This window comes from Odontesthes bonariensis, chromosome 15 (genome assembly GCF_027942865.1).
Source record: "Odontesthes bonariensis isolate fOdoBon6 chromosome 15, fOdoBon6.hap1, whole genome shotgun sequence".
NCBI lineage: Eukaryota > Metazoa > Chordata > Actinopteri > Atheriniformes > Atherinopsidae > Odontesthes > Odontesthes bonariensis.
The window spans coordinates 2,904,602-2,919,262 of record NC_134520.1 but is presented as its reverse complement, the minus strand read 5'-3'; the positions used below and the strand labels follow the sequence as shown (position 1 = coordinate 2,919,262).

The 14,661-nt window shown below is 40.6% G+C and overlaps 2 protein-coding genes across 5 annotated transcripts; one reads left to right on the top strand and one right to left on the bottom strand.

Annotated features, from left to right (window-relative positions):
• Positions 1 to 2,873: 2,873 nt before the first annotated feature.
• cts12 (cathepsin 12) lies at positions 2,874 to 6,855 on the bottom strand. The gene is made up of 8 exons (XM_075484649.1): positions 6,799 to 6,855; positions 6,361 to 6,506; positions 6,140 to 6,259; positions 5,469 to 5,633; positions 5,167 to 5,388; positions 4,902 to 5,070; positions 4,623 to 4,728; positions 2,874 to 4,523 (listed from the first exon to the last, which is right to left on the bottom strand). Exons 1-8 carry the CDS (start codon positions 6,827 to 6,829, stop codon positions 4,424 to 4,426), a joined length of 1,059 nt encoding a protein of 352 aa, XP_075340764.1. The 5' UTR covers positions 6,830 to 6,855; the 3' UTR covers positions 2,874 to 4,423.
• A 1,362-nt stretch (positions 6,856 to 8,217) lies between these two features.
• Positions 8,218 to 14,560, top strand: ankrd29 (ankyrin repeat domain 29). Of its 4 annotated transcripts, none has more exons than XM_075486188.1 (10): positions 8,218 to 8,402; positions 9,084 to 9,191; positions 10,290 to 10,388; positions 11,051 to 11,149; positions 11,386 to 11,484; positions 11,825 to 11,923; positions 13,215 to 13,313; positions 13,629 to 13,724; positions 13,898 to 13,996; positions 14,079 to 14,560. In XM_075486188.1, exons 1-10 carry the CDS (start codon positions 8,388 to 8,390, stop codon positions 14,160 to 14,162), a joined length of 897 nt encoding a protein of 298 aa, XP_075342303.1. In that variant the 5' UTR covers positions 8,218 to 8,387; the 3' UTR covers positions 14,163 to 14,560. The 4 variants fall into 4 exon arrangements, with proteins under 4 accessions (XP_075342303.1, XP_075342302.1, XP_075342304.1 ...); XM_075486187.1 differs by having other exon boundaries at positions 9,081 to 9,191; XM_075486189.1 differs by lacking the exon at positions 9,084 to 9,191.
• Positions 14,561 to 14,661: the final 101 nt, after the last annotated feature.

Sequence of the window (14,661 nt, the reverse complement as noted above, 5' to 3'; positions counted from 1 at the left end):
CTGTATTATGAAACGAGTACATACAAAGTACTGATATAGTAAATAAAATATATATATTTTTGTGTAGTTGTATATTGCACACCAGGACTTGGACACCCTCTGATCGCGGTCTTCATGGTATCGGCTAACTTTAACGAGTACGAGTACGAGTATGTTAGAATAGTATCGGCCCGATACCCGATACCAGTATCGGTATCGGTGCATCCCTAATAATCTTTTCTTTATTATTGTATTATCATTATTTCGACTCGGAGAGTATGCATACAGAACTGTGTACTATATCTCCAAAAGAAGGAGCCATATCTTAACAACGATCCAGAAATGCTGCAGTCTTCTCTGGACCAAAGCTCATTTAAAATGGACTGAGGCAAAGAGGAAAACTGTTGGATAGACAAATCTAAATTTGAAGTCTTTTTGGAAATCATGCTCATTATGTCCTTCGGACTAAACAGGAAAGGGGCCATCCAGCTTGTTATCAGCACTCAGTTCAAAACCTGCATCTCTGATGGTATGGGGTGTATTCGTGCCTATGGAGCTAGTAACTTAGTAACTCAATAGGTTTTAGAGCAACATATGCTCCCATCCAGATTGTGTTTTTTTTCAGGGAAGGCCTTGCATATTTCAGCAAGTCAATGCTAAACCCCAAAGTGCATTTATTACAACAATGTGGCTTTGTCGTAGAAGAGTCCGGGTGCTGGGCTGTCTCGCCTGCAGTCCAGAACTTTGACCAACTGAAAATGTTTTTTTTTCACCATATTTTTCATGAGATTGTAAAATGTCTCGCTTTCCAAGTTGGACATGTTTTCCATGTTCTATTGTGAATTAAATATTGTTCAATGTGATACTGTTTTTATGTACACATACTAAGTCTCCCAACTTTTTTTGGAATTGGGGTTGTACTATTGTTTGCATTGTAGACAATGGAGGAAGTGTTTTTGGAGCTTTTCATAAACTCGGGACCGATAGTCAGCACTTACTATTTCACAGTCTTAAGTTTTATTTTTTTGCTTTTAAATGGAAACGTTTACTCTCCTCCAGTTAGAGAATCACAAATGTTCAACCTGCTGTCTTTACAGCAGCAAGGCATGCAGATGCCTCCGTGCATCATGGGATTGCCATAGAAACCAAATGCACATCTACACAGAGAGAAACAGTAAGGGCTGCTGCTAGGATGCAACATTTTGGCTGCATATATGATCATACTTTTTAAATTAAATTTACCCGTGTGTTTGGTTATGTCTTACGTCTCACATCTGGCCCAACTATAACCTCGTTTGCACAAACATTCAGCCACTCCCATGTTGATTTCCATACAGGCCAATGCAAAACTTAAAAAAATAATACAAAGATGTTCATATACATATATTCACACTCATGCAGGCTTTAGAGGCAGATCAGACAATCAACAGATACTGACTTGTTCTGAGTAGATGGACATGGACAGACATGGCTGGTCCTGTTGGGAGCGTTTCCATAGTAATCTCTTTCCACCGCTCACAGTGGTCCCCGGTAGTGTTGAACTGACAGTCCTGGAGGAGAGTTAGGTCAGACATAACACCAGCAAAACAATATTCATCGGCCTCAGCAAAGTGGCCACAAATGCCACAATGCTGAAATCTGATGTAAATTTGCATTTGCACGTGTTCCACTGTGTGTGTGTGTGTGTGTGTGTGTGTGTGTGTGTGTGTGTGTGTGTGTGTGTGTGTACATGTGAACACCAACCACGCATTTCCTTGTTAGTTCATCACACTCTTTGGAGAGTCCATTGGAGCTGCTTAACAGTCGACTGTCCTCCAGTCATTAAAATACGCAAACACACCAACGCAGCTCGGCCTGGTTAGAAGCACTCTTTTATCAGTGCTAAGTGATTAATTTGATCCCTTGCACGGTTAGATGTGATTGATTTTTTTTTTTTCACTTAGAAAATACAATGTTTTCAAAATGTGATATGGAAACAGTAAAAAACCTGAGGACCACATGTAAAAATGATGGAATTGCACAAGGGTCATTATGTACCATGGTTACCAGTTGAGCTTATATAGCAGGTGATAATAATTATGTCTAATAGTGAATTTACTGAACATTTAATAGAGGCTTTATATTCTACTCACTGAATAGAAAAACTTTAATGATCAAAATTATTTCTTGGCCTCATTTTGCAACCACAGCATGCCTCATAATCTCTTTAAAAACAACAAAAAATTGCTGCATGACTTGAGTGACAGCACCTGCTGTCTGGTTGTTGAGGGAGGGTTCACAGAACTTTTTCTTGCTGTGTCTCTTCTGATGGATCTGACTGTGACTATCAACTCTTTGAATGATTGTGAGCAGAGTGACAAATTTGAGCAAAGCAGAGCAAAAACTGCCACAATGCAAACCAAAGATGTTTCCCACTTCATTTTAAACCTTTCTATGAGCCCTGTGAGACAAGAGGTGGAAAAATCCTTCCTCCTACCGCACTACTTCTGCTCCCTCTATCAGGCGAATGCCACAGCAGGTGAACCTTGGAGAATTTTGAGTGAAAGAAAAAAGCTGGATTTAAAGTGTCAATTTGTGTACCATAGCTTGGTTCAAAGTTCAGTGGAGTGTGATTGCACGTGTTGCCATAAAGGTCTTTAAGATGCAGTGGATCATATTGTGCAGAAATGATCACATGAGAGATTTCAGTCAAAGCCGGGTGTAGGAGACGCAATAAATACACTGTGAAGAAGGTTGTTTTATCATCAACTAATGGATTTTGTTTATTATGGTCAATCAGAAAAAACACCAAAAATGCCAAATATAAAGAAAATCACAAAAAGATTTTTTTTTTGTAATTCAAAGAAGCATTTTATTTGCTCTGTATCCAACAATTTCATGTTGAGGCTTGAAACTGTCTAACAAATGTATCCAAGGGTGATGTATTTCCATCTCTCCCACTGTGTGTCAGCTGTCAGTACAAGTGTTACAAGAACAAAAAGAAAAGAAAAAAAGCTTTGCAGTCTGAAGACTTAACAGGAAAAACACAAATAAATGGTGGCTAACATTTTTCAGTGGCTTCCTCAGTGAGTCCATGCATAGGGCAGGTTGATCTACTTTAATTATCAGGCTTCACAAAATCAGTACAATTGTATAATGGTAATGAACAGTTATTACACATTTACTGAAGAAAGACTATGCAACATGTTGAACAGCTGTCAGCTGCACACTGTGGGATAGTTCAGATTCATCATAGCATCATTGATCCACAGTTCATCCCAAAAAATGTTTTGGAAGTTTGGTGAACTTCTGTAGCTGGTGAGCTAACTGCTAACACTAGCCATGGATGAAAATGCTAATAAGCTTATTTTCATTTACTTTGTACTATTGGTCATGTCATTGAACAAAGTCTCCTTGGAGTGAAAAAAAGTTTTGTTCACGAACTGAATGATTCACAAACCAATTCTCCTCCGTGAAGCAGGTGATACTTTGAGATAAGAAGTTATGTAAAAGTGAGAGGGGCAATAATGCTAGTAAGTATGCTAGTTTTTAACATTTTAAGATTTCCAGGGCTCATTCTTTAAAGGTCAAATAGTTTTTGGGATGACTGAGAAAGAAAGGCAGAAAGAAGATGCTGGAAATGCTCAAACAACAAAGAATGTAAGAACCACCCTGAGCCTCCTGGCCAGGACCAAGAGGTCAGAGTAAGGACCTCTCCAAATGTCCCGGAGCCCTGGGGAGAGATACTGCTGCCGAAATAAATCTAATGATATACTTATGAATTTGATACGTTAGGCTACTTTTTTATGTCTTCAATATATACAGATTCAACTCTGCCAGAAAGATGTTTAAAACCAACCTAAACAGAGTCAAGTGGAATTTTTGGCAGAGATTAAGAGTTGTGGAAGTTACAGATGGCAGCTAATAGCCCTCTCTGCCTCAATCATAATTTGTTGCACTTGGCCAGAAATGGTGGTAAATATTTGCATGTCCACCCATGTGTTATGTTTCTTAATTAAAGTTGGGGCTAATAAATACATATTACCACAGTCATTTGAATATGACTGGGGAAGTCATATTCAAATGACTGGGAATGGGAATATATGATGATTGTAATGTTTGTAATATTTTTTTATGTTTGTGTGTGTGAATACATGTTATTAGAATACAAGCAAAGTTCCGGTCTCACTTTAATTTGAAATTTTATGACAAATTGGTAAAACTTCAAATAGCTAACTCGTAAAACGTGTGTGTTTTACATCCCTGAGAGAAGCAATGTGTTCACTGTAAAAATGCTGATGTAAATCTTTGCACAAACCTTTATCTACACTGTTTGAAGGGTTCAGGAAATATAGATTACATGAGTTCAAAGATGACTGTGTTGTATGAACACAGACTAATGTTTTTTGGAGCTCTTGTCCAGTGAAAGAGCACAGCAGTAACACTCAACTGTATTTCATCGTAATCATAGGACTGGGTACAAAGCGTAGCTCGCTATGCCACAAGTGTTCCTGCCGTCACGGATCACTCGCATGTAGCCGCCCTCACCCCAGCTCGTTCCCCAACTAGGAAAATAGAAAAGCAGAGAGATGTCTTTATTCGTTAAAGACTCAAGACAGAAAATTGAGCCTTATTTTATCCTATGTGAGTGGGGCTGAACAGACCTGTTTTTGATGATCCAGTAGTCTTGGCCGTCTTCTGAGCCATAGCCAACCAGCAACACTGCGTGACTCAGATGGTTAGGGTTACAGTTGGGTTCTTCGTAAATTCCTGTGAGGAAAAGTCAAAGCCACACTACAGGTGAACAGGGTAAACATATAACCAAACAGATATCTATTTAATCTGTCATTTAAAATATTGTTTGGAATAAAATATGTATCATGTAATCTTTTTAAAATAATGACATTATAATTGCAATGTTGGAGTGTTTAAAGCCGGTTAACCTGAGCTGTAGAACAGGAAACTTGCATTGTCAGCATCAATCGCTACAGTGATAGGGCCAATAGTTGCCACAGCATCAGCCAGAGCCTGCTCATCTCCTTTAGGTATGAACCTATAGTCTTTGATATGAGCAACCGCCAGTCTGCTGTCATAGAAACAAGGCTGTGTGTCCTAGTGAGAGAGATAAATGTTACTGCTAGGCTGGATTCAGAATCGATCACAGCTTAATTGTTATGATGGAGGCTAAGCCAGCAGGTTGAGCCTCACCACTGAGGTGTATGGGTAGGTGTCTGTAGCCTGCAGCCCATTGCTGACCACGTAGTCGTACGCATTGGCCATCCAGGCACCGCTGCAGCCATTGGTGCCGTACGGTTTGGAGCAATCCACCAGGTTTTGCTCACTCAAAGAGACAAGCTGACCTGTTCTCTTGTATAGCTGTCCTTCTATCGCTCCTGTAGTGCTGAAAGCCCAGCATGAGCCACAGTAGCCCTGCAAAGACAGTTCAATGCACAGATCTGATTGTGATAGTCCAGATAAGATCCACTTAAGTGACAGAAACGATGCCTTACCTGATCTTTGACCTCAGTGACATAACCCATGCTTCTGTAGTCGACAAACCAAGTATCTAACTTCCTTGCATTGTAACGCAGTCTGCGAGCAGAGACGTCCTTCCCTCTCTTTACGAACTGGGCGTTCATCGTGGCTCCTTGCAAAACCTGGAATTCCTGTCTTGTCTACATGCGGAAAACACAGGGAAGATGGTGCTGGAAAAAAAGTCCCACTGATGTTTAAACTTTTTATTTTTAATTTTTTTTTTTGGCTTTTTATGCCTTTAATGATAGAACAGTTGGAGAGAGACAGGAAGCAGGGGGCAAAGAGAGGGGGAAGACATGCAGCAAAGGGCTGTCTGGTGCAGGACTCGAACCAGGGCCCACTGCAGTGAGGACTGTAGCCTCTGTACACTGGGCAGCTGCTTAACCCACTACGCCACCGATTGCCCTGTTTAAACTTTTATTTTTCAGGAAAAATATTAATTCTGCTCTCATATCTCACTGATAAATAGCAGTGAAAGTCACCAGCTAGTTAGCTTGGCCGAGTACAAAGACTTGAAACAAAGAGAGGCATCCAGTCTGGTTCTGTCCAAAGGAGACTAATTCTACCTACCATTACATCTGAAGCCATTTAGTCATAGATTGTACCTGATCAGTGTTGCTGTCAAAATAAAAATAATATTCCTTACTAGGTCTCCATATTTATTCATGGCCATAGAAAATGACCTTCTCCCCATGAGAAAGCCTTGATTGTGGTCTTCAATCTTTTGCTTATTATCTACCCAGATGGTCATCCTTTGCATGTCTTCCTGAGAGGAAAAAACACATGAAAAATAAACTCTGGTGAGTCAGATCCAACACGCACCTATTGTATTGAGGTTTTCTAAAGTTTTTTAAATGTCTGTCTCACTAGTTCATCGTGGCTTATGCCATGGCTGCTTTTCCAGATCTCCCACTCAGTCAGGACCACCTCATCCGAGTCTGCCAACACGCGCTGTGGGCCGCACAGCAGAACGGAGAGCAGGACGGCTCTCGTTAGAAAGCTGATCTGCTGAGCTGCAAGAACCAGAGCGTCACCATCGAGTCACACCTGCTCATTTTATGTGTTTTTGCATGTCATATTATAAAGGTGACCCAGACTGCGGCATCAAAACAGGCAACAGCAAAAGATGCACCAGTGTTTTCTGTAGGCCTAGCTGTAGTTGAGGTTAATTTCTCCCAAATTGACAGTAAAACTACAACTGCAGTCAAAGCACATCACATTAAATGAACTGATACCATTTCATGCCCTCAAAATATGTTATGGTTGCAGTTGTTTTCCAAAATAAAATAAAGATAGCAGGCTTACCAGCGCAGAGGTGAGTCTGTTTTGTTCCCATGTTCTGAGAGCGACTCTGACCCGTCACACAGACACAGACCATCGACCTTACTTTTATAGCTTTCCAGTAAGTACATGTTTCTACTCTACTTTTCCTTAATCCCTAAATCAATGCCTGCGCCAGCACCCATGAGGGGCATTATACAACAAAAATAAGTTGCTTTCCCTGTTTTAACTCTGCAAACCTGTACTTATCATTTAGAAACAGCTAAAGCTGCAATATTGTAAAGCCTTCAAACACCGGTTTATGACTGACCACAACACCTGACATCTAACTTTCTAAAACCAGCACTGAAAGAAGAACTTTACATCAGTAAATGTGCCAATATATTTATGTAAAGCTACAAAATTCTGCATTCAAGCTGCAAGTGGAATCAGTTTACAAAGAACGATATAGTTAAACATCAATAAAAGCACACTGGCTGCACACAGACTCTCTACAACTGATGGTTACTCACGGTTCAGTACAAGACTGTTGATACTGATGCATCAGAGTTAGTAGAATGTCACTGTTAGACAATGCAATTTTAATTTAGAGAGGAACTGATGAAACTTTGCAGAGAAAAATAAAAAAATAAATGCACAGTAAATATAGATTAATACTTTAATACTGCTTTTGCTTAAATGTAACCCTCCTTATTAGTTAGCTTTAGTTGTTTTAATTTCTCCAGACTTTGCTTATTTGTAAAATATTGGATCAGCTTTACCTACCTTGTTTTATCTTTAACAGACCAATAATGTGTTTTGATGCAAAACCTTGCTTTAAGATAAAAATTATGAAATAATTATTGCCGTCAAATAAATGTATTAGTACATTATTATTCTATCACAGTATAAATGGTCAAATATGATTAACTCAAAATCATACGTAATTACAGTTGAGCAAAAGTAATTTGCTAATTGAATTTTGGCTATCCACCAGATAAATGTAAAGGTATGTAGACAAACGGCCAAAGATGTTGGTTGACCCCAGTCACTTGTTACCCTGGCACCAGGGCAGATGGTAGTCATTACCCCTCCAATAAATCCACAGGTGTGCTTTGAAACTTTGGGTACTTTTATCTTCTATCATTGGAAAAAAGGTTCGGTGATTCTTCAGAGTAGTTATGGATGCAAATAATTGCTGAAACGAGCAAACCTTGTTGATGAAGAATGTTGTTTTTTATTCATGAAAATGTCATAAAGCCATAGTAGTTTTATTCATTTTCTAATTTTTGTCACCTTTGGTTCATGATCCGAAATTTTTGTCCGCTACTTGTTTTGACAAAATATGTTTTTGTTTTTTTGTTGTTTTTTTTCTCGGCACAGTTTGTCTGCTTAACAACAGGAGATGTGTATTTGTGTTCAGCAGCGCCCCCTGGCGGCCGTGACTGAGGCCCCGCGCAGGAGTCGCTGCAGAGGATGCGCCGAGCTGACAAGTCCTGTCTGTTATTATGTCCGCGGACGGGCCCCCGGCAACACCCAAACACAGTGCGGCAAAAGGGGCAGGTGGCGCTCAGCATCGCGTCTAATGACTGAGTGCGCAGGAACGAGAATCATGAGTCACGAATGAGGTCTGCATGATGTCTTTCAAGGTAAAGCCAGCTTTTATCATCCATCCCTGACGGCACGCAGCCTGAGAGGGCCTCCATTAGGCGAAACATCACACCTGCTTCCTCTTAAAGTCTAGACTAATTCATTGTCAGAGTTTCAATAATGACGTGAAGCGTTTAGCTTTAAGCATCGAAAGGAAAGAGGAGAGCTGCCATTAGGCTGTCTGTTATCTGACGTTAATGCAAATGTACAGTCTAGCTTGCGGTTGCATGCGCGCACGGGTGGGTATTATAAGGTGTCTTACAGTTCATTCACACATTGATCTTTGTGGGGTGCAGGAGTTGGTCTGTTCTGTGTGTGTGTGTGTATCTACTTAAATGATATGTATTCCTGATGTTGTGGAGAAAGATAGTTAAACTTTAGGATGAAGAATTATTAACTTATTACTGAATATTGGAGTGAATGTTATTTTCTCTGTGCCTGTGTGTGTGTGTGTGTGTGTGTGTGTGTGAGAGAGAGAGTAAGGGGGGTTGGTAGCCTGCTTATTGATCATTTTGCACTCTGTATTGGTGACTCACCTGTCATTCCTACACAACATTCCTTGTAACCCCTGCACTTAGCGGGTACACCTGGACACACACTGCTGCCCTTACTTTCTGCTGGCTGCATGTGTAATGCTATAATGGTGGTTTCGGTGTTTGTTGTGTGTATTTACCCAGAAGGAAACACCCCTGGCTAATGCTGTGTTTTGGGCAGCGAGGAAGGGAAACTTGGCTCTGCTTCAGCTGCTGCTCAACAGCGGGCGGGTGGACGCGGACTGCAGAGACAGTGTACGGACGCTGCATGTCCTGGCTGCTCAGCTGCACGCTTTAACCATAACCCACTTGTGGTAGGGACACAGAGTCTCAACCTTACCTCTGTGATGCATGTGTTTGTGTGTGTGTGTCCTCATCATGAACAGAGTATGGAACAACTCTCCCATGGCACATAAATGTAAAAGTCCTGATTCTTTCCACAGAGGAAAAAGTCCTGCACTGGTTCTCACCCCTCCATTTTGCCGAAGTAAAGCACCCTGTTTCTTTTAGAGATCAAGGAGTAGTCGTGTTAATCTTGCTCTTCAGCTGGATTGCTAGGGGGCATTTGGAAGGCTAAAATGACCATTACTCTTTGAACTCCAAAAGAAAAGGCACACCTGCCTCACCCCCAAAAATGAAAAAACATAGCACCAAGAGGAGGAATTGGGACGGGTTACCTCCACCAAAATTCTGGTAGAAATTCTGGTTGTTGCGTCTCCAACTGTGTGACATTTTGTATAATTTTGCTACACTTTGTTGAGTCTCTGCCTCATTATCCACATCTTTGTTATTTTGCTCACGGTGAGTCATTTGTATGGATTTACTTCTCAGCCATCACAATTTTTATAGCTTTGCATCTCAGCTCAATTTGTGTCTTTTTGTGCATTTCTGCATCTCTTTGTGACCATTTTGCATTTTGTGATGGCTGTTTAGTGTCTCATATTGTCAGGTATGCATACCTTTTGTCACATTCTTTTTCATTTGCATTTCCTTGTAACCATTCTTTAGCTCCTTGAGGTCAATTGTGTCTGATTTGAGTTACTTTGGGACGTATTGGACATTTCTCATCTCTTTGTAGCCATTGTATGTCTCCTTGTGGTATTTATTCTTTGTCTCTTGATAGTAGTTGTGCCTGTGTCTGTCTGGGTGACCCATTCAGTGATATGTCCATGGCCATCACACTTTTATATCCATATGTTTTATTTTTCTCCATCGTGGTAAGGTTGGGTGGGTTTACGTCATGCTGTAAAACCTGCACAATTTAGTTAATTTGTGACTACATTTATACCTCTTTTGAGTTAAAAGTAGGGAGAAAACAGGCTTCTGGCTCATCATCTCCATGTTTCTTTTCAGTTTGGAACAACAGCGCTGATGGTGGCATCTTATACCGGCCATTATGAGTGTGTCAAAGAGCTTATCATGCAAGGAGCAGACATCAACTACCAGAGAGAGGTAAAATAACATGATGAAAATTCCATCTCTTCAAACTGCATCTGGAGACTCCAGGAGGTCACTGCAACCCAGGCAGTTTGTCTGGTATAACCGCTTAAAACCCACAAAATAAATATAAATATAAAATATTTTTACACTTTGGTTTTTGCCAGGATAAAACAAATGTGAATCTGGTAATAAGTAAGCCCATATCGTTGACCAGTGAATTTATCTTGCATACAGGCAGCAGCAAGCTAGCTTTCCCCCTTTTTTTCTAGCCTAAGGTAAGCTAATGGCTGCCCATGAAGAACTTTTCTACTGTCCAAGAGATAGCCTGTCACCCATCCCCAGCATAACTGTTTTACAACTACTAAACAAGCTTATTTTCTGTCAATAGGCAAGGCTGTAGCTAACAATGTAGCTACATAGCCTGTCAGATGGTTCTTTTAAGATAAAAGTGTCTGTAATGCTAATGTTCTTTTGCTAAACAATGGCATTAAATAAAACATGTACAGATTTTAAAAAAGAAACTGAAAAATTCAGTTTTGCTTCTATCAACTTGGATAGAAATGATTTTTTCTATTGCTCGCTTTCGATATGTAGAAACACGAAAAGGTTGCGTTTAGCATCAGGATGGAAGTCACTGGTAAACGGGAGTGTCTTTTTTTTATCATCCTCTCCAGACAGGTTCTACGGCTTTGTTCTTCGCCTCCCAGCAGGGGCACCATGACGTCATAAAGCTCCTTTTTGAGTTCGGTGCCTCCACTGAATTCCAGACAAAGGTATGCTGCGGTGACGTGTTTCACAGCTTTCAGATACTGCTCAGACCTCAGAATGCACCACGCGGGGAAAAATCGAGGCAATGACGCACAAAATATGCTGCTGAGCTATACATCTCTTTAAATGCATTATCTATACAGCTAACAGCGGTGACTTTCAGATATTTATCTTTCTGTTCTCCAGCTGAATACTTTCTAATAGTTGTCATTGTTGTGTGCCCTCTCATCTTTGGTGACAGGATGGCGGCACAGCTCTCACTGTGGCCTCTCAGTATGGTCAGTCCAAGGTAGTGGACATCCTGTTGAAGAATGGAGCCAATGTTCATGACCAGCTGAATGTGAGACCCTTTGCTTCCACATCCGCAGCCTGCAGTTAGGCCGCTCTCCTCACTGTCAATACGCCCTCATGGCTCTGTGTTAGGCCTTCTTGCCTGTCAGGAACATAATGGTTAGTTGCTCACAATGCAGCAGGAATCCAGCCTCTCAGGTTTCTGCAGACTGCTGAGTCAGGCATGAATCACCTTTGGCAGTGTCTCTTTAGGCTTCTAACAACAAACTGACTCTACCTTAGTGCATTTATAAATAGATTGTATGTTTTTAATGCAATTTCCCCCTAGTTGGAGGCTTTTCTGACTATTTTTAGCTGTCTAAGTGCCAAACAACACTAATTTCTTTCAGGATGGGGCCACCCCTCTTTTCCTCGCTGCCCAAGAGGGTCATGTGACTGTGATTCGTCAGCTGCTGTCATCTGGTGCCAAGGTTAACCAAGCCAGAGAGGTAATGTCCTTTAAAGGACACAGGTCTTCAAATGCCTATACGCTCTTGTCGTCTGCTCCCTCTGTGTATTTCTTTTTTTTAAAGTAAAATCTGGAAAAGCCAAACACTTATCGTCTTTTAGATCTTTGCAATAGCAATTTCCATCAGTAAGCTGAACAACAAGTTGACACTACTCTTGATGAACTTGATGAAAACATTTGGCCGCATGGGCAGTAGTGGCTGGATACGTTAGCTGTGTATTCAATGACTCCCAATGACAGAAACAGCAACTTTTTTGGTTGAGAAATTAGTGAGAAATTAAACAGCTGCCTAATGCAAAAAAAAAATCACGATGTGAAGTTTACTGTATATTGTGAATATATATATATATATATATATATATATATATATAGTGTATATATATATACACACTATATATATTGGGCTTGAGTTATACTGAGAAGCTGTTAGCTTAGCTCACAGGTCAGAAATCCTCCTGGATTCTCCAAACTTGGAGCGCCCTGACTGCTGTCTACTGCAGGGAAGAAGTCAGCGTGAGTCACTGAATACTCATAAGTACTTTACACATTTCCACTAAAGGAAACAGATATCACTTTCAGCTTGTTTTTGCTTCCACGTGAGATAAATACAGTGCCCAGTTATTCAAACTACGCCGAAAGGTCCGCGACAACCGCACACACTCTAGTAACTGTGATTGGGTCATGTGTGAAGATTTTGCTTTGTTCAAAGATAATTCTTCTGTGAAGCAAAAATGGAAAATGTAGAAAACTGTATTTGTATCACCATCAGTCATACAGTGAATTGTGCCTGCCTATGTGATCCCCCCCGCTCCTCCTTTAGGAATTGCCGTGACTTCAGTAAAAGCTACTCCTGTTTTACATTGGCTGTGTTTCAATTCAAATATATCGCAAAGTTTTTCGAGAATCAGGAAAATACAATGTAATGCAAATGTATGGGTTCCCACCCACTACTGAGTACACTGACTACTCATAAATACTACAAACAACCCCAATTAAAAAAAAGAGAAGACATCCCTTTAAAAAAGAGAAGAGTAGGTTTATCAAGGTGACGTCCTTGTTGGCTCTAATTCTCTTGCCAAACCTCCAGAAGACGAGGTCACAGTGAGACGGCTAAAGTAAAGAGTGCAAGTGAGACCTTACATGGAGTGGGGGGAAAAAAACTCAGAGCACGGTGGGCAGTGGAAACTGAGGCTTTTGAACAAAATGGAAGTATAACTCAAGCTTTGTGTCCTATGTCTCTGTAACTCCCTTCTCATCCGTGCTTTCTCCAGGATGGCACTATGCCCCTGTGGATGGCAGCTCAGATGGGTCACAGTGAGGTGGTGAAGGTGCTACTCTTACGTGGAGCAGATCGGGATGCTGACAGACAGGTACGTCGATCTTTTTGAACTAGTAAAGTTAATCAAAGTGTAAATAATGGCAATTTTATTATTGATTAATGCCATTCAGTCTTGCTGAGCGGCCTTGGTGTTACCAGACTAAAAGGCTGTCATCTTCAGTCAAATCCTCAATTCAGTTCCTGTGAATACAGGAAGACTTTTGGTGTGAAATTATGTTTTTTATTTTTTTTGGGGGGTGGACTAAATTTACAACTTGCTGAGGAGACACATGATGTAGTTGAGAGCCGTAAATGTAGCTGAAAGCGGTTAACACGTCATTCTGGGGTTTGTCTGCTGTCTTTAAAGGATGGAACGACGGCGTTATTCAAGGCAGCCTTGAAAGGAAACAATGGTGTCATCGAGGAGCTCCTTAAATTTTCTCCTTCACTTGGCCTTCTCAAGGTAAGACGTGCTGCTGTTATTTTTGTCCCTTCTCGCTAATATGTGAACCCAACCACCTTTTTTTTTTAGATTATTACATTGTTAAACAATAACACTTTTTATACCATAAAGTAACACTTCTTTTACACCATTAAAATACTAAATCCTTAATATAAGTTGTAATTTTCCTCCAGAATGGCTCTACAGCCCTTCATGCTGCTGTCATGAGTGGAAATATTCGAGCTGTTCTGCTGCTGCTCGGGGCCAACGCGGATCCTGCACTTCCCAACAGGGTAGGTTACTTAGTTCTTCTCAAAAGTTTGAGTCTGAGTAGATTGTCTCCGTTTATAAAGGTTTTTCTGATTTATTTTGCAGAGCAATGAACTCCCTGCAGATCTCACAAAGAGCGACCGCATCCTAAACGTTTTACGTCTGAAAATCGTCAACGGAGACAGTTGATGACCACCTTCATTTCTGCCTGTCCCACATAGATCAGGCGTAGTGAAGAGAAATAAATATACAACCACAGTGTCAAAACGGCTCAACTGCAACACATACTGTACACAAATTATGCTTCCGATCGTGGCTGAAACGAAGACGTCATATTCCGAACAACCCTGGATTAAATATAGTGTAACACAACGTATATCTGCCTGCCATCATCTTCTCCACGCTGTTGTTCTCCACTACGTGCATTTAGATATTTTGCGCACTATTTATTTGCCTTTTTAATGAATGTGTATAAATGGAGTGTTAGTGTACAAGTTTATTATGGTAAGAAGATGTAATATTGTTTTTAATAACTTTTGCAGTGGGGAACATGTGAAGATACATTAATAAACAATAACCTAACTTGACATATTTTCGATAAAGTATTATTTATTTGTCAAATGAAATTGTTTCGCTGGCGGTCAATATAAATATACACTTGAAACTCACCTGTGCTGTGACTGTGATT